The 26,575-nt window shown below is 47.9% G+C and overlaps 1 protein-coding gene across 4 annotated transcripts in view; it reads right to left on the bottom strand.

The window, feature by feature from the left end:
- The window catches only part of RNF157 (ring finger protein 157), a 77,419-nt gene that overhangs the window by 49,244 nt on the left and 1,600 nt on the right, over nt 1-26,575 (bottom strand). For all 4 annotated transcript variants that reach the window (XM_048817504.2, XM_048817505.2, XM_048817506.2 and 1 more), the window contains exon 2: nt 13,461-13,579. In XM_048817504.2, coding sequence (XP_048673461.2) covers nt 13,461-13,579 — 119 coding nt within the window. The remainder of the gene's footprint in view (nt 1-13,460; nt 13,580-26,575) is intronic.

Consider the following 26,575-nt stretch of genomic DNA (forward strand, 5'->3'; position numbering starts at 1 on the left):
ACAGCCTACTGAAATCCAGTCCCCGATACAAGCCCAGTTGCATTTGAACAGTGCAAATCTAAGAAACCCTCCCAGAATCAGATCCAAAACAGGATAAGGTCTATGCTGCATACACAGTACTGACAAACTCACACACTGAAAAATCCTGAGATAGCTAAAATAAATCATGAGACTTTTTTAAAATAAAATTTGGGTCCTTTTTATTGCCATCTGGTTTCTGACCCATCAGAGCATACCCACTTCATTGTCACACCCTTCTCTAACAGCAGGAGGACCAGACACTTTTGTTTTTTTGTTTTTTTTAAATGAAAGCTGAAATTCTCACATAATCACCTGACTCCTGAAGCTGGACCTTTAAGAAAAGCACCAAATAGTTGGCAACGCTGCAGACTGGGCAAGCTTGGGAGTAACTATCCACCTTCTTCATGCAAGAGATCCAGAGAGAACTTGAAAAGGGCAGATAATGTAGCCATGGAAGTGGCCATCAGAGCTTTCATGTTCATTCTACACTGGGCCTGGAAGAGACACATTTAGGACAAGCAAAGTGACAGGGAAGGAGACAGAGCTTCTCACTTCCCTAACAAATGAGGCTTCCTGAGCTGGTGTCCATGTAACCCAGGAGTCCGGATCCATTCACACAGAGTCCATGACTCCCCGCCTTGAAACTATGTAGATAAAGAGCCTGGAGAAGCTCTACAGAGCCATAAATTGCCAGTCTTCAGCCATACGGGGCCCTAGTAATGCTCCCAAGTACTGCTCTAAGCCCTGGGTAATCCCAGGGAGTGATTTTAAATCAAAGGTAAGACTGTCCCTGACTGAACCCAAAGAAGTCCACATTGACACCCCCGATCCCATCCCTACCCCGCAGCTCCAGTCCTGCCACTGTATTATTACTGCCCTGTTCAGAAGACACGTCCCCTTACACCTCGTAATAGTCTTGTCTCATACAAACAGACAGGACAGTCCCTCTTGCAGCCTGGATGGCAGTCAGATCCTACGGAAGGAGGAAGAAAAGTCCACTTGTAGAGATGCACAGAGCCAGAAGCTGCTACAGCTCTGAAGTCAGTGGAGTTACTACTCCGACCTGCGCCCACGTAACAGCAGAGTCTGGCCAGTTGGACTTAAGTTTCAGTCCAGCACCTACTTCTGTGCTGACAGACTGTAACAGCATCTCTCCAGCCCTTTCTGCCCTCCCCCAAACGGCCTGTGTTTATCACACACTACAGTCTGTTGCATGGACAAAGCACTGGAAATCAGTATTGATCTCCCATCCCCGCAAGAAGCATTCAGGGGCCCGTTGCACAAAGTCACCATGGGGATGTGGAAAAGCAGAAGGGAAGGGCTAAATTCACCCCTAGCAGGAAAGGCCAGGTCTTTGATACCGCATACAAGCGGCCACAGCCCTGCAAGGACACAGGTGGGGACACTATGGCTATGGACTTCTAGCATCCATGGATACCAGTGGGAACGGAGGGCACTCAGCATCTTGTGGGGTTAGGCCCTACAACCCTATCTAGGCTAGGCCGTGGCTTGTCAAATGGTTTAGAGGACAGTCTGGCTTAGTCTAAGCTGGCCAAGCATGCCATGGGAGTACGAACAGTGCTTCAAGGACAGTAGGTTTAAAATCCATTCAGCTAGCGTACAGTTTCATGGCCTGCACACACCACTTGAGAGACCTCTCAGCTGATAACTGCCCTCCACCTCACTGGTAGCAAGTCTCCTTAATAACAAGAAACAGCATCTTTTGATCACCTGGCCAGAAACGTACCTAACTTGCCCTGTTAGAGGAAGACAACCACAAGTAGCCCAGCGAGCCACCAAAAGGCAAATTCTGTAGTAGCCCAAGTGTAACAGGCTGGCAGACTGTCTGTCAACACAGCACAGCTGTGCACGGGCTGGCCTCCCCCAGCTAACGCTAGGTAATGACAGCGGAGAAGACCCGGCAGTGCAGGCTGGAGAGAGGAGACATTTCGTACCCAGAGCCTGTGCTGGGCTGGTACTGCCCACGCTGCGCTGTCTTCACTGCTAGCCGGATTCAAGCTCGCTCGGTCAGACCAGTGCTTGCCCAGCTTTTGCTATGTAGACAGACCCTAATGATCACGAGTCACGCTATTTAGCTTAACAAAGAGCAGGTTAAGGGGTGACTTGAGTACAGTCCATAACACCTACATAGGGAACAAATATTTAATAATGAGTTCTTCAATCCAGCAGTGAAGGGTCTAACGTGAGTTGACACAAAGCAAGTTCAGACAGGAAATGAGGCATAAATGTTTTTGTTTTTGTTTTTAACAGTCAGAGTAATTAACCATTGGAACAATTTCCCAAGGGTGGGGGTGGATTCTCCATCACTGACCATTTTTAAATCAAGACTGGATATTTTGCTAAAAGACACGCTCCAGGAATTTGGGGGAAGTTCTCTGGCCTGTGCTATACAGGTCAGCCTAGATGATCTCCGTGGTCCCTTCTGGCCTATGACTCTGCTTAGGGATGCAGTGCTCCTCTCCAGAGCCTGATGTTGGTGCAGAGGGCCCAGCAAAGAATTACTGCTATCTAGCCGGTGACCTGGAATGCCTGCATAACTGTAGCGTCCCAGAGTCTCCAAGTCATGCATGGATTTTATTCTCACACCATCCTCTGCAAGAAGGATGTATTAGTCCCATTTTACAGATGAAGAACTGGGGCACCAGGTGGATGAACTGACTTCCTGAAAGTTCTGCAGGGAGTCTGTGGCAGAGCCAGGGATCAAACGCAGTCCAGGCCCTATCCAACCTCTTCCTTGCTGAATCATTCACTGGTGAACCTTGTTAACCGCAGCCAGGCCGTGAGAGGGTTAGACTCTCTCTCTAGGTAGTAGCTAAGGTTTGAGACAGAGAGGCCATGAATGAAAAAGTCCTATGATCAGCTAAGCTTGCAAGGAAAGCTTAGGCTGAGTTTTGTCTGGTGGTGTTAGAGGAGTTACCAAAAAAGCCAAACCCCTAGAAATGGGGGAGAATTGGACCATATGCAGAGTGGGCATATTCTGTTCAGAGGAGAGTGCTTACTCCAAGACGATCTGATCTGCAGGTAGAACAGTGATCTGCGGGATTTCTTGCACTGGATTCAAAGTGGACAGCCATGAGGGAAGACCCAGCCAATATTAAAAATCCCTGGGAAGAACTGCTCGTATTGCCACACAGAAGGCCAGGGCAGAGAGACAGGTGACAATTTGCCATGCCACGCACAGCTGTAAGGACAAAGCTTGGATGGTTAGCGCTGCGGATGGGACCCATGCAAAGCCACTGAGAAGAGAAAGCCGACCATCTGAAACTCTCGGGCAGCGCCGAGGCAAACGCCTGCAACGAGCGAGGCGCTGACAAATGACACCAAGTGGGCTTTTTGGTAGGCGAGTGAGCAATTATCTGGCCCGAATTTCCTGCTGGCAAGAACAGTCTGATTAGCAAGGACATAAACAGAGGGCATGCGTGAACACAAATGGTAAAGCAATGCCTGGCGGATGACAGTCCCCCAGGATTTTCTTTAAGTCTTCAATGCAGAGAGAAAGCGAGAGCTGCATTCTCCAAGCGGGGAAGCACATTTCCAGTCTCTATTTGCTTCCGTCTCTGGTCAAGGAGTCATCGCGCGCTGTTGGGTCAGTGCAGCCAGTCACAGTCCACATCATAAAAAAGGAGAAAACGAGAACCAGTGTCACGTACAGAACTGGAGCGAGAGAAAGCTGCTGTGATGTTTTCTAGCATTGGCACGTTTCCACTGCAATTGAAGATGCGACTGCAGCATGTGTAGACACACCCAAGCTGGCACGAATCACAATGCCTGTGAGCTGTGGGTACTATGGGATGTACAAGCCTTTGTGCATAGGCTCTACAAGGGACCCTGGGTATGTATTTGAGTAGCTAGCCAGTGCTGCCACAGCTTCATTGCTGTCATTCAAGCCAACTCGATAGATCAGATGTGTCTACACGTGCCGCAGTCACACCTCTGATTGCAGTGTAGACATATCCTTGCATATCATTGGACCATGCAGAATAGAGAGAGCTATGATAAAGAGTTAAAGTCCCACCTCAAGAGAGCTGGACCTGAGCCACAAAATTCAGCTCTGGGTGTGAAATCTCTGTGATTTCAGGGGTGTTCAGGTCAATCCATTGTAGGAGACAATGCCAGCAAAGTTCAGATCTGGATCGGGCTTCGGTTTGGGCCCCTCTCTGCAAGTCATACTGTTCTCTCCTACATATTGTGAGATGGAGTCGCCATTCTCCCAGCTGAAGGGCTAATGCTAAAGAGAACTGGACAGTGATTTGCCCAGCAATTGTGAATTTCAGAGGCGTTCTTCGGAACAGGAAGGATGCTAGCACTTCAGAGTGGATGAAATGGGCAAGTTTTGTAGACAAGTTGCTTTGTGAAAGTGTCCACAGTTTCACACCCATAACAGCTGGACTTTTCATGAAATTTTACACCCTACATTTGCATGTCACACATTTGCATCTTTTCAGAGGGCTTTTTAAATTATTATTTTCAAAACCACTTCTGCTAACGAGAGCACAACTTCACTCAAAACTTTGCCTATTTTTATTTTATTTTTTGGTCCCAGAAATAGCCTCCCAGAACAGGCGACCGTCAAAGAAAAACCACAAAAAACCTTCAATAAATGTTTTGCGTGTGCAAAAATAGACCAGTTTCTGATTTTGCAGTGAAACGCAGAGACACACATATTCTGACTGTTCTCAGTTTTACTGCAAAAATGTTGCACATCTCCATTAACAATATATTTCCTATTTTGCACACGTGATCTCTGGCACCTTAGATTCCCAGTTCAGTGCTTTCTTAGACTATGGTTAATCACAGTAAGACCAAGACCTCATCCACTGACCTCAACTTCCTTATCACCCTATTGGCTAATGACAAGACGAGCAAAGCACCAACTACATGGGGTCAGATTGACAAAGACCTTGGGGGTTTTCGCCTTCCTCTGCAGCCTGGGACATGGGTCACTTGCAGGTTTAAACTGAAGTAAATGATGAATTCTCTGTAACTTGAAGTCTTTAAATCAAGATTTAAGGACTTCAGTACCTCAGCCAGAGGTTATGGAGCTATTACAGGAATGAGTGGGTGAGGTTCTGTGGCCTGCGATTTCCAGGAAGTCAGATTAGATCAGTGGTTCTCAACCTATTTACAAGTGTGGGCCGCACATACGTGCTCTGTGTGTTATGGGGGCCACATCCACACAATACATATACTGCCTGAGGGTGTCACATGGGCTGCAGCTGTGTGCTGATTGGGCCACAGGTTGAGAACCACTGGACTAGATGATCATGATGGTCCTTTCTGGCCTTAAAGTCTCAGCAGGCTGCCAACAAGGCGCCTCCTTCCCTATCCATCTCTCTCTCTGGCTCATGGGCCAGGTTGAGCCCTGCTGTAACTCCACTGTATTCCACAGAGGGGCAATAAGGATGGCAGCAGAGAGCCCACTCAGCCTTTCACCTTTCCCCACCCAACCCCCTAGGCCAACATCAACCTTGGCAAGGCTGCTGGCTTCAATGGGTTCATCTGGTCGACAGCGTGGTGGCGGCTGGGTCTGCGTACATATCCACACCTGGCTTCCCACCACCAGTGTCTCCCCCTCCTGTGCCCTCCAGTAAGTCTATAAGGCCACTGTCAAAGCAGATGCCTCCACGAGGTGCACAAGGTAGGCACTTGTTATGGCCCTGGGTATTTCTCCAAGAGCCCCACGTACGTTCACATACCATTTAAAGAGCAACTATTGTCCCTCAGTTTCCTCCCTGACATTGGTTTGTCCCTACTAACATCCCACCTAGAGATTCTTCTGTGCCTTCTGCGCCTCCCTCTGTAGGCCAGCGTGACACTCACCTTTGGTTTACTCCCTCCATAAGGCACACAAGAAAACCCCCCAGCAACACTGCCCACGATGAATGTCTCCCAAGTCCAGCAGGCTCCCAACAGCGTCTGACATTTAACGCTCTGCTGAGTTCACCGGCAATGCGGCAAACTCCAGCTTCTGAGAGCCTTCGGAGAGGATCCCAGACACTTTGTGGCTGTTCTTTAAATAAATAAATCCAGACACACAGAACCAAAGGAAAGAAGGCGGGGCGGGGGGGGGGGAGCCAAAGCTTGTCTGGACTAATCTGCATCAAGTTGTCAGGCTTCTTTGTTAGCCTCCTTTCTGCTTCCATGTTAAGGGTGGAGTATTTATCCTGTCAGTATTGGAAAGAGCTCATGAGCGCCCTACAGATATTGCTTAACACCTTGGCTTCTGCTGGCACAAACCTGAATCCTAAATCCAATTCGCATCGGTCGGGATTTAGGTATCAGCCACACCCGCCACAGCGCTGCCAGGACACAGGTGGGGAGGTGATGTGTACGGATTTCTACTGTAAACCAGTCCAGGAAAGATATTTGTAAAGCCTTAAGGGGAAGACTGCAGGAATGTACCCCGTGCCCGGCTTTCTTGGGTAGCATGGAGCACGGCCAATGGCAAAATGGCAGGTTTGCTTAACGTTGGTTGACAATATCATTGGGCGCACACCATCGCAGTGAACCGAACAAGCACCAGTCCTCGTGGTCATTGGACGGACTGCGGATTTCATGGACAAAGGAACTCTGCAATGCCGCCCTCATTCATTTCAGGCTCCAGTTCAATAACACCCTCTCTGTTTTTAAAACCATTCCTGGAACTTGCTCAGACCTAGCTGTCTAAGGAGTATCATTGCCCTAACCTCCACGGGCCTCCCAATCACTGACATCCCCGTGAAGTAGGGAAAAATTATTCACCCCATGGTGCAGATCGGGAACTAGGGCACCAGCAGCTTAAATGACTTGCCCGAGGTCACACTGGAAGTTTGTGGCTGAGACACAGAATCAAACCCAGGTCTCCAAAACCCATCCAGGAGGCCTGCCTCTCACATGTCTTGCTTCTCTCCCACCACCTAGTCTCACCATGCTCTGGGTCTGCCTACATCACAAAAGCCGTGCATGGGCTAGTCTACCTGTGCTAGCTTGAATCCAGCTAGCGCGAGTAACACGTGCAACGAAGACAGCTCAGCCCAACATAGACCTAGATATGTACTCACCTTGCCAGTACTCGGCTTGCCAGCCTATTCGGAAGCTCACGCTGCTATGGCCGAGTTGCTACTATTACCCAAGCTAGCTGGATTCAAGCTAGCTCAGACAGGCTAGACCCGGCACAGATTTTGCTGTGTAGACAGACTCTCCGTGCAGGAGCCTTCTTCTCTGAATTGCCTGCTACCAGGAAGTGCCTTCCTGTATCGTTCCATCATTTCAAAATCCCATCTCAAAGCATCTCTTTTTCCTCTGCTCCTGCTCAGAGGCTGTAACTATTCATTCAGGAGATCTTTGCAAAGAGTTTGGGGAGACAATATGCTGTATGCTGAGAAAGTCCTACAAAAGAACTCTCTGACCCTAAGAGTGGAAAGAACCAAATTCGCTGACACAAACACCCCACACAACTCGCAGAAGTTCACCCCTAACGTCAAACTTTGTGACTAGCTTGTAGCTCCAGAATGGGCCACACCAGAACCCCAGCTCCAATCACGTGAACCTTGGAGAAACGCGGCTCTAAAGCACCACTCTGCAGCTCAGGCCCATCATTAATTAAGAGCAAACAATGTCATTTCTTTAGTTGGAAATGCGACATTAATTCTTTCCAAGCTGTTTGTTTACCCTCTCAGATGCTGTAAAGGCTATCTGATGTCAGGGTCCCTGCTACGAGGAAGCATGCATGGTGGGCAGTTTATAGGCTTTTACTGGAATTAGGAGGCTTTCTTGCGATCACTGCTGGAGGGAAAAATATACCCTGGGATGAAGGCTGAATTTTCATTCTTATGTTGGGGGTAGGGGTTTAGCTGTGGGACTCCCACTGATTTTAATAGACAGCTAAATCCTTGTGCAGCCCTTAACTCCTGTGATGCTGCATTGCACTGGTACCCCGACACCACAAAGTGATGTAGGCAGCATCACGGGCTTTCCCTCCTCCGACTAGGTTCATTCAGCAAAAAGCAAGCAAAGTCTTTCCAATCCATAATTATTTTGTTAAGTGCTTATATGAAAATAGACAGTACTGTAAGCTTTCTGGGGCTAGGGCTGTCTCTTTGTTCCCTGTTTGTACAGCACCTAGCACAGTGGGGTCCTGGGCCATGATTAGGGCACCTGGGCACTACGATAATACAAATAACAAATAATAGTAATAATTATTATTATAATAATAATACGGCACCCAATGCAAAGAACCCAAATAGCTGACAAACATTTGTAGCTCTAATTGTGAGAGCCATGTAGTCTTTAAATGCGTGTTTATCTTTATAAATGAAAAGCGTCAGTGCTCTTTAAGCAGAATAAAAACCAAGGAATTACTACCCAGCATTCACAAGCAAGCCAACCACAACAAACCAGTCCTGGCAGCCCACTATTCATGAGTTTCTCTTCCACTTACTGAATGTGCAAGCAATGGAACAAAGAAACAAACATCTCAAGGCTCAGGTGCACATTTCATTTCCGTGCATTCAAAACAGTAAGAAAGAAGAAACTTTGTGGCTTTATAAATTCTGAATATCATTGTAACGGAAAGCGTCTTAGCACAGCTTCTCCATTCACTCGCACAGAGCGTACTGTGCACACGGCACATTGCGGGACTCTTGTGAGCAGCAGGCAAACAGCCCTCCAGCAACTTGGCCATTATGAAGAATAATTTCTGGCATGGACGAATACTGCACACAGCTGTACATGATCCCCACCAAAATATGTGCTCTCCTTTTTACTAAAAAGATATATCTTGCCACCAGAAGCCACTCATCTGCGGAATTAACTAAAATCCACTAACGATTAAAAAATGTAATATTTTAAAGGGGAAGCTGAACTGGGACTCAGGAGATCTAGGTTCAATTCCCAGCCCTGCCACAGAGTCGAAGATCTTGGGAAAGTAACTTGATCTACCCTGTGTCTGAATTCCCTATCTATAAAATGGGGATGATGTTTCTTTCTCCCATGCTTTGTCTGTCTCAGCTGTATGCAGGATCAGACCTTTAGATTGCAAACTCTTCGAGGCAGGGACTATCTTCTCACATGCCCAGCAGCACAATGGGGCCCTGACCTCAGCTGCTATTATAGTATGAGTAGTGATAATCTTATACATCACTTTCAATGGCCTTAAATAGAATGAGGACAAATAACCAAATGAGAAGCTAACACTTTGGCAGTCTGATGCTAGGATAAAGGTCAGAATATAGCTGCCATTTCTGAGCATGGGGAGGCAGGGCCTTTCAAAGATGGTGAATGGTAAGTTCTATTTTTTTTCCTTAGTTAAACAATGGATAAACTTAACTGTTAGATCATAAAACTCACCAGGCAACATTATCAGATGGTCTGACTTTACCATGCAGGCAAACAGCAGCTGCATTCTCTCCACCATGGCCTGCAGTAACAGTGCATTGATCATGCTAATAAGTCACCATTTAGGCCCCAGTTCAGCACACCATTTAAGCATGTGCTGCAGTCCACAAATTTTCTGCCAGGCCCCAAAGCACATACTTGACTTTAAGCACTCCTGTGCTTGACATTAGGTATGTGCTTAAGAGTTCTTCTGGATCAGGGACAGAGGACTCAGCCCCTTGCAGAATCAAGCCCTAAGCTACCTGCCCCAGGGAGCCAACAGCAACGCTGGGAGCAGATCCCAAATCTCCTGCATACCAGGCTCCCACCCTCACACACAGCCATCCTCTCTCCCTTGCACACCCAGAGCGCAAGAGAGGGAAACCAGGTGTCCATTTCAGCCTAGCTTGCTTGGACAGGTTCTCCTGCATGCTGGGCCCGGCAGACCGCACAGCCTACCCGCAGGTGCAGAGGGGACCCCAGCAGGGGCAGGTTGAAATGCTGGTGTGACATGTAACGCTCATGCTCCAATGCTGGGGGGTGAGGGAAGGCAACTGCACTTCATGTGGACTAAGAGCTCCACGGGGGAAGATAACATGAGCCTCCAGGGAAATCTGACTGAGACCCATGGTCAGCCTAATGCAAGGTCCCTTCTTCTGTTTACCTCCACCCATAGGTGGCGAGTTACATGGGCCCGTGGTGCCCATGCTCCACCAATATGTAGGAACGTGGGTCCAGCTCCACCAATGTTTGGGCTTTCAAGGCTTTGGGGAGGCCCATGCTTCAGGGGCATGCGGGGTCCAGTGTGGGCTAGGGGGTTAGTGGGGGGAGCCTGGTGCTGGCAGCTAGTGACTGCTAGCCTCTGTCGCCACTCTCTGTACTACGGCGGCTACCCTGCTATTTATACTTGTGCTAACCCAAGGAGTGCTAGTGTGAATACATGTACACAAGCAGGGGAATCACATCCCCAGTGTGGTGTAGATGTAGCCTTAAGTCTACACCGGTTGAGTTAGACCCCCGCAGCGCAGGTGGGTGGGCTCAACATGAGGAACAATGACATATAATGAAAAATGTCAAGTTTAGGGCAGCTAGGAAAAGAACAGCTTCCACCTTCATCCTGAGCCGCCTGTTTCCGTTGCTGTGTTGTGGTATTTTGCCCTTCGAGCAAACATAGGCCAGGTGGCAAGAGTAAACCGCCAATGATTTGCCAGGGTGGGACGAGTCAGATGTGTGTGTATTGGCATGTAAATGAAGAGCAACATCAGGGACCACCATGGTCTAGCCGGGACCACTGTGATCATCTAGAAAGTCTGGCTTCCTGTGTAACAGAGGCCTTAGGACTTCCCTGATGTGATTTCTGTTTGAACTACAGCAGATCTAGTTCATGGTGTCGAGGGCTCAGACCTCCTTAATAAAAATCCAGATTTTATCTGCAAGTCTCTGAGGGAAGTCACAAATAGACAGGAACTAACTTAAATGCAGTATTTCTGGAGGACACAAGCACATTTCTAAATTTACCATGTAGTTATCTGATGTAAATCAGGAGTAAAGCCACCGAAGCCAAAGGAGTTACAGTGGGATAAGTAAAAATCAGAACCACGGACTTAGAAAAAAAGTCCCCCACCTTTTAGGGTTACAGAGATGGAAGGCTGCACGGATAGAATTTATGTGACATGCAGAAACTCATCACGTGTTAAAGGTGGGCAGGAAGTGAAGGCAATTCACACGCAAGAAAGGGGCTAATGGAATCTCTGACCGCAGAACTTTCCACTCCAATTGTTAAAGCAATAACGGTCATGTCAAAGCAACAGGACACAACAGGGGTAGCTCACATTAATATTATAACCTGAAATTAACACACCCTTACAATAAGAGTCAATATGGTAGAATGTGGTTAAATTTCTTCCATTTCAGCCACATAGTTGGAAAATATTTCTCTCTCATTTCCAAGACAATTTCAGAAGTTAAAAAGTTATAAAATTATTTGTTTTTCAGCAATTACAAAGCAATGTTCTCATATAAAATAATCCTTTTGCTTTACCCTTGCCAAGCCTAATTTAAACATGCGGGTTGAAGGTGGTGCTTTATGTGCCAGCCCACCCATACTTTGGTATATCTCCAGGAGGAAAACAAAGGGAACATAGAAAGGCAACAGTTTGTCAGTCAATCTGCAATCAGATTTTCACAGGCAGAGTTTTCTAAGTGTCCGTGCAAATGATAAAATTTGCACCCAAGGCCAATTACCACGAGCAATTCAAGTGGAAAACAGCAGCTGGGTTGTGGGTGTGGTCTCTAACCTCAGTATTTATATTCAACACCCGTGTGAGTAGTTCTCAACCTTTCCCCATGCTACCACCCCCTTTGCCAGGACCCCTCTCCCTGTTAACAGTACGGGAAGAGCAGGGTGGTTATGAGCCAAGTTAAGAACAAAAAGAAAAGGTGGACTTGTGGCACTTCAGAGACTAACCAATTTATTTGAGCATAAGCTTTCTTGAGCTACAGCTCACTTCATCGGATGCATTCAGTGGAAAATACAGTGGGGAAATGTATATACATAGAGAACATGAAACAATGGGTGTTACCATACACACTGTAACCAGAGTGATCACTTAAGGTGAGCTATTATCAGCAGGAGAGCTGGGGGAGGGGGGGACCTTTTGTAGTGATAATCAAGGTGGGCCATTTCGAGCAGTTGACAAGAACATCTGAGGAACAGTGGGGGGTGGGGGTGGGGATAAACATGGGGAGTTAAGAACCTTTGACTTAGGTAAATAGGGCTGATTAAGCTGTAAGAATCAGTGTCTTTGCTGCCACTGAAGAATGGTGTTACCAGCAAAAGATGCTGGGTGACAACAATCAGACTCTTGCCATTGGGAAAGAGTGTCTGCTTTACACACACTTCTGGGGGTGGAGAGAGATTCGGCATGCACCCCTATATCCTTCACCCAACACACTGGGAGCCTGATTTTTGAATACAGGGGCCTGAGAGAACATCACAAATCCAGCATCTGCACATGGGTACTCACAGGACATACCATCACAGAAAATGCACGAATCCAGGTGGCGACCTGTCAAGAGTCCTGAGATATGTAATCTCGCTGGCCTAGTTAGGGCCCAGTGTTTGGATATGGAGACTCCCGGGTGCAGAGTGCAGGCCTCAGCAGGGGTGGCCTGTGCCCGTCAGCCCGGCTCTTGGACAAACCAAAGAATGCTGACTGGCTGAGTCTGGCCCTCGTCACATGCGCCAGGAGGGGAATTAAAGACAAGCCAATGGAAGTTATGGTAGGTGGAGCAGATGCATGCACCAGCCTTTCTTGCCTTTGATGCCTGGGCTCAAACACAAGCTCACATCACAAGGGAGCGTGAGCTGGGTAGTCTCTGACCCACCGCCTCATTTGAATGCATCCCAGCTCAGCGCCCTGGCAGTGTGTGTTCTCAAGAGAGCCAGCAATGGTTTTCCACTGAATGCATCCGATGAAGTGAGCTGTAGCTTATGCTTAAATAAATTTGTTAGCCTCTAAGGAGCCACAAGTACTCCTTTTCTTTTAGCAATGATTGGGCAAGGACATTGAATACCAGCTTTAAGCTGCACTGGAATGGCTGCCTTGAGAAGCTCGTCGATGGCCTGCCCGCACCGGTGCTATCGGCATCTCCATTTTGTGAGTACTAGAGTCACCCACCAATTTAGAAGGCAAAATCCTGGGCCTGTTGAAATTAGTGGGATCTCACCCAGAGAGCAGAGCATCCGTTAGACATCTTCTAGTTGTAGGGATAGGCCTAAAACCACCCAACTTGGAAGAAGTTCAGATCTGCATCTAAAATTCATGGCTGTCCCTTGCATGCTGCTCTCTGTAATGGGCTAATCCAAACACCCCCACAAACTTTGGGAAGCTTGTATCCAGGGATCTGAGTTTTGTAGCTCGGACCCAGATACCATGGTGATAGGCGTGGGATAAGAACCCAAACATAACAGATTTCTCTGTCCAATGGCAATTCAAGCCCTATGTCTCACAATGTCAGATTCCTCCCTAACTGCAAACCCAGCTGAATGAATTTCACTTTACCACTACAGGTCGGTTTCCCAGGAAGTTCAGGTCGCTGTTCTCTCCAAAGAGGTAGCCCTCTGGGTGCGTGGAGTCGAACTTCTCACCTCCCATGATGAAATGGCTGGCAAAGTAGCTCCCTAAAAAGGGACAGAAGAAATAGAGGCTGTCAAATGCACTGAATAGAGCTGGAAAGTGAATTCAATAAACTGCTAAGCAATTAAATGGTCCCAGCGATTTCCAGCTCAGTCATGCTGCCACTTGGGGCAATGACGCATTCTGTGGGCAGAATGGCAGTGGAGTCGCTGCTGAAATTAATCACGTTTAGTCAATGCGCTCAGATTTTGCTTTATCTGGGGAAGCGCTTCACTTCAATCCCCTGGGGCTGAAGCCACCAAAACCAGCTGTAACTGACAAGAGACCTGTTCAAAACTGTGACATTGTGGAGGGATGATCCAAGGTCTCAAGAACTAGGAGCCCTATTCTTCATGCTGTCTGAGTAACTAAGACAGTCCTTCTGCTTGGAATTAGCACCACTGTCCACATTAACTGTCTAGTCTGAAAGGGAAACTCCTGGGAGTTGTTCTGTTCCCATATTTTGGTGATTAGACAGAGACACGGAAGAGAGGACATCTTAAGGCAGCTTTTAAGAGACACCTGTCCTGATGTCAGCAGCTCCTCTTACCTAGCTCAGAGGAGGGGACCATTTTAATGACACGTCCCCAAAAGGAACTGTCAGTAAGTAGTGCTCCCGTCCTACTTGGAACAAAACTGCACAGAGTCATCCTGGAGTCTGGTTTGTTAACCACGACACTTCCAAAATAACCCTATGAAAACCCCAGCCTCAGTCTTCCCTCCACGCGCGGCTGCTCCTAGGGGTCTTTCCATCATGACCGGTGCACTCCACACCTCTGCGTGCCCGTGCTCTCTCTGATGGGATGCCTACCCTACCATTGCCACCTCCCTTGCTCCTTTGCCAGGGATATCAGCTAGCTACCCACAGGAGTCAGTGAAACCTACTAAATGGCTTTCCCAGCAGGATCACCAATCAGGTAAGGAGGTGGGTTATTTCCAGCAGACACTGACAGCCTGGATGGGCCTCCTTAAACTGCTCACAGTCAGACTGAAATGATAGCCTTCCTCACTGCAAATCAGACAGTTTCCAAGTTGCTACGAAGCGTGGAAGGGTCATTTCAACAGAGCAACCCCCTCCTCCCCACTCCCTGGTGTTTTTAAGCGATAGAAGTGACTTTGCCATCTCTTGGAAGTGGATCTACAATGCCACTCCCTTCGGCTTTGTTTAATCCAAATTTATTTATTTAAATCGCAGTAAGGGAAACTGGACAAACAGAAGACAGAAAAAAAATCATCAGAATTTTCAAATCTAGAACCGTGTCCATTACGTGCCCGTGAAATAAAGCATCAGTAGGGGTTGAATCAGATACTCTGCAAATAAATTAACCCTGTCCCACAGGCCAGCACAAGGCATAGGTGTCACTTAGCCCCGTGGACTTGCTTAGACCTTGGGTTTTCCCCCTGAAAAGGGGACCCAGTTCAGCCCCGGGAGTTCCACTCTGGTAGCAGTCATTATTACATCATATGAAAGAGAGAACTCCACATTTAAGGCCCTCTCATGGCAAACCTGTTCCCTTTGGTCCCATTTACTTCCTCAGAGCAGCATTATGGCAGCTTCCGGTCCAATTGTTAGCCTGATTATAAAGTGCATCTCTGGTCTAGTTGGTTGGGTCTCTTTGCAACTGGTTAGGGTGATTGTATTACACAGTAGCTCTCTTTTATCAAGAAAAACCTCTCTGCAGGTCAGACTTTGAGATCGTCATGCAGATTTTACTGAGGGTAACATTTTCAAGTGCACAGAAGTGATAGAAGAGCCTAAGTTTGTTTCTCAGGCAAATTCCCAATGGAGACAATGAGAATCTGCTTGCAAAAGGATTTAGGCATGTTGGCCAAATCTTGAGGTCAGTTTTCATCGGTACAGGAACCTTAGTGAAAAGTACAATTAAGGTTTACCTCTAATTATGACCTATGTCTAGCACATTCTTCCTTCAGCACCTGCACACGGCCTGTTAATGGACACTATCTACTTGCCCCTGGGGAGAGCAGATCCCCAACATGAGTTAATGCACCACATACATTTCCCAGACCTCTGACACCTGCCCCTTCGCCCTCTAAACAATTCACAGATTTCACAGTAAAAGGTCAAACCAACTTTTAACAAGTTAGCCTTAATCCCAGCCATGCCAGCAGAATGGATAGCCTCTGACTTGCAAGAGATAAAAGAGGGAGGATTGTTCTCCAATGATTCTTCAGTTTCACAAATGCAGGGAGAGCAAATAAACCTTGGGGATTAGAAACAGAGGTATTAATCCTTGTAATAGACTGGATTTAATTTCTAGGGTTGCCGGAGAATACGGCTGCGGCAGCCCCTCTTCCTCCACCCCTCGCCCCCATCACCCAGTCACTGTCATGCCAGAATGCAGGGATGTCTCCAAAAGCCCCAGGAATGGAGGAAATGGGAGTAGCTAGAGGTCAGAAGCTGAGTCAGTCTAGCTCTGTGGCTGAGCCAGTAAATACTGCTGGAGTAGGGAAATACTGACACACACTACAAAACACTGGGCCCATTTCTGCTCTCACTGACTCCGTGTAAATCAGGAACGATTCTGGTGTAGCCAATGGAGTTAAAAACTGGCGTGGGACCAGACTCAGACCCTGTGTGTCTCAATATATCTGTTCAGTTCAAACAGTGACTGCCTACAACTCCCAGCTTTACACTGGCATGTCTCTGCAGCTCCTAGGGGGAGGGGCGGCCAGGGGGGCTGTGCGCGCTGCTTGCGCCCACAGGCACCGCCCCCGCAGCTCCCATTGGCTGTGGTTTCCGGCCAATGGGAACTGCGCCTATGGAGCTGGGTTAGGGTTAGGGGACATGCCAGTCGGAGCCGGGTAGGGATCCTGCCAGCCCCACCAATCCCCTCTCACCCAGCACCAGCAGGGGTCCCGGGCCGCACACCACCACCCACCTCCCCTCCCCTGCAGGGATCCTGGGCCACCCCCCCAGCACCCTTGGACCGCCCCTCCGCCCCCATAGCACCCATGGCCCCCCAGCCCAAATTTCAGTTAAGGGTATGTAGTAAAAGTCATGGACAGGTCACGGGCTCGTGAATTTTTGTTTACTGCCCATGATCTGTCCGTGACTTTTACTAAAAATCCCCGTGACTAAAATGTAGCCTTACTTATAAACACTTTGGTGCAAGGACTGGTTCTCACTGTTGATGCAATGGGGCCACACCTAAAACTGACCCCTTTAGGCACTACCATATTACAAATAATAATACAGTTGTTTAATTAACCTTAACTTATACAGCTGTTTAATTAACCTTAATTTTCATGTTCTGTCATTTGAGTGCTTTGCACCCTTTGGCACCCGTGGACCCCATGCAGATACAAGGGTCTACCTATGCTGGATCAGGGCCTTCCTGGGGGTAGGAGGGTGTGAGGGGACATTTGACCTGATTCCAAGCAGCAGCTAAAAGTTACATTGTGAAATATAAAAGAAGAAAACCACCAGACACCTAAGCAGGTACAATGACGTAGCTCACAGCTGAGGAAGGCTCGACGATCAATTATTGATGCCTGCTGCTTTCTGGCCCCATTTTCCACGTGCATAATTTATAGGTAAGATAGTTTCACAGAGAGAAAGCAGCCATCTGAAAGAACCCAACAGTGAGCTGCCCTCAACCTTTGCTAAAACCGATATGGGCACGTGTGAGGAGGAGGAGAGGAGAGGACATACATCACATGGTTTCACTTGAACAGATGAAGTGACTTGGGCAGAAGAGTAAATCACAGAGGTGCACATTAAACCTTATAAGGGGAGTTTCCGAGGCCCCTAAAAAAGTTTAAAAGGGGGCAGCTTGCAGTAAGCAGCAGTGCCATTTATTGCCTCTGCTCGACAATCCTGGAGCCCTGGGTTCAAATCCTGATCTAGCACCAAGATCCATTTCCCACTACGCTCAGGGGAAAGGCCCCCGCTGGACTGGGCACCTAGACCACAAGGAGAACGATGGTCTCCAGTTAGTTCTCAGTGAGCATGCTCCCCAGACAGGCGATAGCGGGCTCTCTGCAGGGCAGTGGCTGCAGATCAGAAGGGAGGGGTCTCTTACCGGTGTCTGGCACTTGATAGAGAGCACATGCAGAGCCGCCTGAGGAAGCTGGCACGGCATCCGCCTCGACAATGCCTGGTTCTAGGTCGGGCCCAGCAGCCTCTCGCTTTCCTGAGTGACTGAAGTTCAGGGTGAAGGTCAAAAGAAGTGGAAGGCCAGGGCCCAATGCCCCCGATGCAGGCAAGGGAGAGCAAAAGCTAGCGTAGATGGGGCAAACTCACATGGAAACCCCCCTGCAGGACTGGGGCTCTGAGGCAGGGGAATCAGGGGGAAGCCACTTTACGTGGCTTGCTCTCATCAGAACCCAGGGGAGCTCAACACCACAGTCAGTGCAACAAGCGCTGGCTCCTACTCCCCCTGTGCACAGGGGCGGGCAGGGGAGTCAACGGCTGCATTTCTCCCAAGGGAGCAATGATGCTGGCAAAGCTCCCTGTGCAGGCTTGGACCTTCTTTTGCCTGGGATCAGAGGGACTTGGAGACTGTCCCGCCTGCCTCCTCTGTGGCTGGCCCAACCCCTCCACCTTTCGCATTAGTCCGAACGAACCCCATCTGTTGAGATAAAGGGTTGTCTTGTGGCTGCTGGTACTCAGCAGCTCTGGGCTGTTTCCAGATCCACCAGATGCCCTGTGTGACCTGGTGCAAACCAAATGATCTCCCTGGGCCTCAGTTCCTCATCTGTGAAATGGGGATATGGTATGTGGTATCACTCACCCCCTGGTGAGCCATTGGGGCTGCATCTTCCCACATTCACGCTGCATTCCCTCTTCCCTTCATAAACACCGCCTTCCTTTTAGACGCAGACTCAGTGCTTGCGAGAGGGGAAATGTTGCCTATTAAGGGTGCCCAAGGAAGGTGTTTAGTTTTCTCAGGTTTCTGGGTGCGGGCTTGAGCGGCTTTTGTTTTGTAATCTGAAGAGGAACCCCTAAATAGCGAACCAGGCCCTTGTTGCTGCTGACACCACCTGGCGGAGCGGTTACACACCTTTTGTCTCTCTTATCTAGTTAGACTGTAAGCGCTACTGGGCAAGGACTGTCCCTTACTGTGGACTTGTACAGCACCTAACACAACAAGGCCCTGGTCTCAGCTGTGGCGTCTAGGTGCTACTGCAATACCAATAAATAGCAACACCACTCAGTCAGCTGAACCTTGGGGTTTGCTAGCCTCCTGCCCCCAGCTCATAGGTTTAAGGGGTATGTAAGAGAAGGGGTTGAGGGGAAGAGTTGCCTAGTGATTTTGGTGCTAGCCTGGGACTCAGGAGACCCAGGTTCAAGTCCCATCTCTGTCACAGACTTCCTGTGTGACTTTGTGCACTTAGTCTCTCCGTGCCTTGATTTCCCAACTATAAATTGCAGATAACAGCATTGACCTACCCCACATGGGTGTGGTGAAGATAACTACTCCATATGCTGTGGTAGTGGGGGGTATATGACAGATTTCATTATGCTCAAAATTGAGTGAAAATATCCCTCCTTTTACCATCACTAATACAGGATCACTTTGGCACACAAGAAGTCAGGATATGGAAAGTAAGTTGGCAAATGGAATAAGAAAAAGCATTAAAGGGAAAAATAAATAAATAAAAGCATTTCCAAGACTTGTTTGTTTTTCTGTTATCAGGGAAAAAGATCTAGAAACAACTCCTTACTGGAGGGACAATGTCTATCTTCCACGCCAGCTACCATGAAATCATGTGGACACAAGCAACTAAAGCTCTGGATCAATGCGTGCCTTTGGATTTTTCTCCAAGTTACCTGGATAACAGCAAGATGTCTTGGCCCCTAGCTATGCTTGAGCCCTCTTTTCAATATCAAAACTCCGCTTATAAAGCCTTATAAATTTTCCATATGCCCAGCAGAACGGCCATCAGTCATGGCAGAGGAGATTAAAGACAGAAGTGGTAAGTTGATGGTTTTGTCTCATCCACATGAAAGAGGAGAAGGAGTAATCAAATGGGCTGTGCTGGTCCAATGCTCTCCTCCCAATTAGGTGCAAAAGGGGGAAGAGTGAGCTGTAGCTCACGAAAGCTTATGCTCAAATAAATTGGTTAGTCTCTAAGGTGCCACAAGCACTCCTTTTCTTTTAACAGATCCATTGTTGCATGGAGTTTGCTGTCTCTGTGTAGAAGGGCTCCCAATCAGCCTGCAGTGAGTGCAAAGTGAATGGCTCCAGCAGGATCAGAGGTTAGTTTGTTATATGCTGCAGTTCCATGTCAACTATGACACCGGACTCCCAAAACACTGACTGTTTCCATCATGCTGCTGCCTTCATCGCCAGTTTATGGTTTGCAGTCTTAATACTTTGCTTCCTTTCCTCCCTGAAGTCACTCACACAGGCATGCACCTAGGCCATGAGCAACAAGACTAGAGATTATTCTACGCTGACCCCAGGTGCAGGAAAACTTGCAAACCAGGCTACCCTGCCCCACCTCCGGTGAAGAGCTTGCTTTGAACATTCTCCCAGAGATCAACCCTTGAGCGAAACACTTTAACTGCCTGGGCACTGCTGGGAACGGAGGGGAGGAGGGGTTTGAACTCCCCTCTGTCAAGCAACAAGCTTCCTATTATTGGTTAATTATAATTCTTTAACTGACACCTGCCTCAAGAGGATTAAAAGCCTGTCAAGGACGGTTAAATGGCTGAGGGAGAGCCAGGCTCTAATGAGATTTAAAACTTCTGAGACCTCAAGGAACAAATTAAGAATACAGTATAAGCGAACTGCACTATTTTAAAAAAGCGACAGAAGTTTGAACAAGAAATCATGATGTCACCTGTACATTCAGACAAGCCTCGTGTATCAGCATCCCCCCGCCAACATATTCATGTAAGAGAAGTCACAGATGTACACAAAAAGGAAAGGAGGACTTGTGGCACCTTAGAGACGAACAAATTTATTTGAGCATAAGCTTTCGTGAGCTACAGCTCACTTCATCGGATGCTCACAAAAGCTCATGCTCAAATAAATTTGTTCGTCTCTAAGGTGCCACAAGTACTCCTTTTCTTTTTGCGAATACAGCCTAACACAGCTGCTACTCTGAAACCTGTCAAGATGTACACAATGCATATTTGATCCTAAGGATGCTACTGGGCTCCTTTTTTTGTGTGTGTGCCAAACACCCAGCAGGTGAATTGCTCTAGAGAAGGAATCTTGGGTTTGTCCAGTTCCAGGAAGAGATCTAATTAGGGTTCCCCCTGCAATACTGTATACTCAGAGACAAAGAACTCCGCCATGGAGTACTGACAAGCGCAAGGCTAGGAAGCTGGCAAGCAGCAGACAGCTTTTCCCAGTTACCGCACATCACAGTGTGATGCAAGGCAAATGCGCTAATGGCAGCTGGGCTAATCAACTTAGGTGCATAAATAAAGCTCTCTTGCAAGTGTCCAATCGCTGTGGGTCTGTTTCCATTTTGCTGATCATGAAGAATTTGCTCGGGAGGAGGGGGTGGGTGGAGAAAGATAATGCCCCGTCCGGCTCTATAGAAAACATTGCAGTTTAAACAGGAGTCAATTGACACCCTGCACAGACAGCTCCCTCATCAAGTGGGCTGATGGGCATTGTACATCTTGAGAAGCCCTATGCACATAAAGCAATTGAAGCCAGTTTTGCAGGTTTTCTAGAATCTATAGCTGACAATCATCTGAGACTGCAGCTTTGCATTTAATTTCAGCTCCAAATCTGCTATACCACATTTCTTGCAATACACACCATTCATTACACTTCATACTCAGGATTACACATTAGTTACATCCCATCCCTTAGGAACAAAGGGCTGAAACCACTTTACAGTTGAAAGGTGCACCACAGGGCAGTGTTACAGGGCGGATGAGAGGGTGACAATTTTTACAAAGGGGTTTGAAATTAAAAGAACAATGAAAATGGGTGGATGTGTTGGGGGGGGGCAGATTCATACTTTGTCTTGAAGCACTTAGCACACTGTTGGTGACGCATAAATCATCATATTGGGACTCCAAACACAACTGGGTTGGGCTAGTGCATTACAGCCCTAAAGGGAAACTGATTAAAAAAAAAAAGAGAGAGATGAAACTGACCAGGCTACTGCCACTGTCCAACCTGATCTAAGTGGAGCAAACAGCATAAATGGGGATATGTCAATTACTTTTTTTCATGCTGATTGGATCATCTAAGATGTTACTAATAACACACATAAGGGATTCTTCTCTAAATGTACAGTGAAGCCTCTGCTTCTAGCCACCTGCTCTCCACACCTGTGTTAACGGTTCGGTTTGCAAAATCTCAGTCCCTGTGAGATTTCCCAGCAAGAATAAATGTAGCAGGAAACCCCCAGCAGCCACCTGCAAACCCCTCCCCCCCCCACACACACACCTGCATAAATTGTTTGTAATCAACCTGTGCCGATGACTGCTGTTTTTCCTGTAGAGAAGAACGTCAGGAGTGTTTTAACTGCAAAATTAGGGCAAGATCATGCCCAACCCTGTGCAGGCATGCAAGGAAAAGGGGGAGGGGGAGGAGTTCAGACACTAGGATCCACCCCACCTTTTGTCTGGGCAGAAACCAGAAGCGCACCTGATGCACTCCACTGTAAGGTGCAGTGGATGCAGAGGATTTTGGAGGCATCATCTCTTTCTCAAGAGCTGCCTCGGGCCTGATGCACATCTGCATTTCCTACTGTGGGAAGTGGTTCCAAGCCACCCCCGTACCCCATTGTATTCTGGCTCATTTAGATCAGTGCAATAAGCCAGAGAGAAGACCTCAAGAAAAAGCACAGGGAGGACAAAGCCGGAACCGGAGACCGCTGTCTGGACTGTCTTTTTTTAAACAAACGAAAAATAGGCAGCCATAAGCCAAAAACCGTGGAGTCCTTGAGTCCCTGCAGCGGCCTCTGATACAAACAGCGGAGCTTGTTCGTATTATTTGTATTCCAGTAGCACCTACAGACTCCAACCAAGTATAGGGCCCCATGGTGCTGTGCCAATGCAGGGGAGACAGTTACTGCCCCGAAATCTCCCCTCTAGCCAGTGGGTGGGAGGCAAAGCAAAGGCACAGCAGGGGTACGTGACTTGGCCAAGGCCACACAGAAGGGCACTGGCAAAGGGAGATGTCGAGCACAGGCATCCCAGCTCCTAACCTAATCCCCTGGATCATCCCACGACCCTTCCTCTTCTTTTGACTGTCACCTGGATGGACTGCTCAATTCCAACAGCGCGCCAGCATGACTCAGCACCTTAACCGTGGGATCAAACCCCAGTATTTTGTTTGCACGTCACCAGTTGATTAGATCCCTCACTGCTCGTCATGGCAGAGCCACCCGTACGCTCAGAGCACCTAAGATTCAGTCTGTGCATTTCAATAAAACCACCTCTGTATACCATAGTAGGCTGGACACTGGGTGGGGGAAATCAGCTTGTAAAGATAAACAAGCCTCCTTGACAAATAGTTTCTGAGGCAGATTCCGTTATGGAGAAGGCCCAGTGTGACAGTGAGCACCCAATTATCAGACCCAATGGGGTCTTGGATCGCTGCACTGCTGCGATTTCACAGCTTTCACAGATTTTAAGGCCAGAAGGGTTCATTAGGATCATCTAGTCTGAGCTCCTACATAACGCAGACCAGAGAGTCTCACCCAGCGATTCCTGCCTCAGGAGTACATCGACACCGCGTCAGCTGACTTGAGCCAGCCAAGGGTCTTTCAGTGCAGTGTAGACATACCCTAATAGTCCAACGACCTGAGGCTGAACTACACAGCCATTAGAAAGACATCCAGACTTGATTTAAAGACTCCAGGTGATGGGGCATTTGCCACAACCCTTGGTGATCTGTTCCAACAGTTAGTTACTCTCATTGTTAAACATCTGCCTCTTGTTTCCAGTTGGGTAAACTGGGGGTCTGGGTACACTTATCCCAGCACATACAGTCTTCAAATTGGCTTTCACATCACTACATCCCCTGAGGAGCTGCTACACAGGAGACTTATGAACGGATGCTTTGGAGGTGCTCCCCCTGTTTGTCTATGGGGCAGAGGGGAATGAGAAGAACCAGGCGCAGTGTCCACAGTTATACCTGTCCAGCGACTCTAAACATCTCACGGGAGTGATGGAAGAGTAGCAACAGCCACCCTTCCAGCCCACAGAGCACGGGGAAGGAGCTACAGAACCGCAATCTAGCGCTGGTGCATCGCCCCGCCCCGAGCCTCCTGCACGCTTCACCCACCGTAGAGCTCGAGTAGTGAGTTGAAGTAAATTTCACCCTTAAACCTGGGGCGCAAGCTGAGTTACTTGCACCTTCCAGCCAGTAGAAAGGAAACTAGATCTAACTAGGGAGCAGAGAAAGGGAGTCACCTTTTTCCCACACAATGAATAATAGTGCATTTCAATTCTTCACATAACCACCCCGACCCAGCTTAATGAGAAGCAGGAGGACATGGCCAGATTTCATTAATATGGCTGCATGTGTCTGACGACTTGCACACGAGTAAAGTGCCCGAGTCAGCAGAACCATGACTTTGGCCAAAGCAGCGTCTCAGACTTTCAACAGAGAAACAGCTCTGGCTGGGTAGAATAAGACACTTACGCAGTGAGGGAAAGGGCACCTGACAAGCCCCATGCTACAGGCTGATCAGTTAGGCCCGGAACCCCCAAATCTATGAGAAAACAATGGGAGCTGCAAAACTGCCGCACCTCTGAAGCAGGGAACCAAGGACCATGCGTACGTTCTGAGCCCCACCACTCCCACTTTGCTACAGCTATCATGTTCCCCCACCTCCGGAGAAGGTTACTTGTAATAATACACCCAGCTCTCGATTTACATTCCCAACGTTTGCATTTCAGAGACTGTTTACACTTCACACATGCAATGCATGACACTTGTAGAAATCAGCACCACAAGCATCTCGCCCAGAACTGTTCTAACTCAGCTGTCCTGCAAAATTGAAAGAAAATCCCACTTAAGACCATAAGCAAAACAACTGTAATCTCTCTTGGTCACTAGTCCCCGGTCATCTTAGGTTTGGATGGTTGTATTTGCTCCCAACACAACTTCCGATAAACAACCAACTTAGTGAATTACTACTTCAGTTCCCGGTGCAGCCTCACAACTCTGGACCCGAAACACACTAAAAAGAAAAAAAAAAAAAAGTCACATGGGGGAACCCAGACAGTGCTGGGATCTGCCCTAATGCACCACGCCACACTTGGCCTCGTAACAGAGTGCTCCAGTACCAGATTTGACAAAGCCAAGAAAACTGTCCCCAAGCAACCGAGCTGAAGATGAGAAAGTCCTTCTCATTCATGCAGAGGTCACTTTATACAGGAGCAGGATAAAGACATATACCCCAACACTGCAGCCTCCAGTCTATTCAGTCCTTGACATTTTGAGTACATCAAATCATGGTAATACTGAACTAACCCATTGCCCTTCCTCAGCATCTTCCATCTGAGGACTGCAAAGCAGCTTACAGACATTGATGAATTATGCCTCTCAAATCCCGGTGAAGTAAGTGGGGGAAGTATTATCACCCTCATTTCACAGGTAGGGAAACTGAGGCTCAGAAAGGTTAAGTGACTTGCCTGGGATGACAGAGCCAGGAATAGATTCCCTGGGGCGGGGCCTCGGAGGAAGGGGTGATATGGGGGGCAGAGTCATGGTTTGGGCACCGGTGCCCCCTCCCCACTTTTAGGAAGCTTCCACCATTCCTGATGGGGATCTGAGGCAGAGAGATTAAATGACTTTCCCAAGGTCACACATGGAGTCTATGGCAGCACCAGGAGTTAAATCCACATCTCTCAAGTACTCATCCAATACCTTAACTACAAAGCTATCATTCCTCCTCTTCACAGGTTTCCTTCTGAACTTGAGATACCTACTATAAATGTCACTCGTTTCCCGCCCCCCCAAAGATTGTCCATCAGTTCACGATGCAAAGCTTAGTTACAGTTAAGTAAGGCAAAATAAAAGGATGCAACAAAAATGACAGCATTTAAAACGACTCATAGGAAAGTGGAAAGAGAATCATCTCCAGCAGTCCCAGCACACGCCAACCTCACAGTATCTACTGCAGTACTCAGGGACTCCGCATAACTTCCCTTGCTGTAAAAACGTGCAACTCCTGTGTGTGCATCAAGAGGAGATTAAAAGCAGCAGGAATCACCGGTTTAAAATTATGACCCCACCAGAATACACCTTGTAGCATGACTGGTGGAAAAGAGGTTGCTAAAGGTCAAAAAGAGGTTGTTAAAGGTCAATAACCAGACAGATGTTTCAGCAGACCAATTCCAGCTGTGCTCGCTATTACAAAGGCAAGCACATATTTTCAGTACGGAAACACAGTTTATGTTAGCGGTAATTCTTTCTAAAAAGGTCCTTGATAGTAATTAGCTAGTAGTTTCTTATAGCACTGAAGACCCTTAGCTTTTACCTTAACCTATTAATAATATTCAGTGCCTCAAGGCTCGTTTTGCAAACCAAGTACAAATGCATAGTGGATCAAGACATCTTCAAATATGCACCCCCTAATGTAACACTTTGCACATCCATATCACCTTCCATCCAAGGATCACGAAACTCTTCGTATTTATTACTGAATTAACCCTCTCATAAGATAGACATTGGCATTCCCATTATACAGGGGGGAAAGGAGGTCAGTCTTTCCTCAAGGTCATTCGCTCTTCCATGAGGAAGAGCCAAGAGCAGATTCCCAAACTGCTGACTCTCAGTACTGTGTGGTTTCATCTAGAGCAGTGCTACTCAAAGGGGTGGTCCGCGGATCGGTGCCAGTCCGCAAGCCATCGGCTGCCAGTCTGCTCGCATCTTGGAAAAAAAAATTGCCAGTCCCCCACATCAGATAGCTTGAGAAGCACTGCGCTAGACCAGGCATCCTGCCTGCATGATCATGTCAGAAGCACAGGTTCAGCAGCTAGGAGAATTGCAAACCACACTCATGAAATCCTCAGGGGAAGGGTTGGTCCCAGATTGATCAACAGGGAA

Source organism: Caretta caretta, chromosome 14, assembly GCF_965140235.1.
Source record: "Caretta caretta isolate rCarCar2 chromosome 14, rCarCar1.hap1, whole genome shotgun sequence".
NCBI classification, from domain to species: domain Eukaryota; kingdom Metazoa; phylum Chordata; order Testudines; family Cheloniidae; genus Caretta; species Caretta caretta.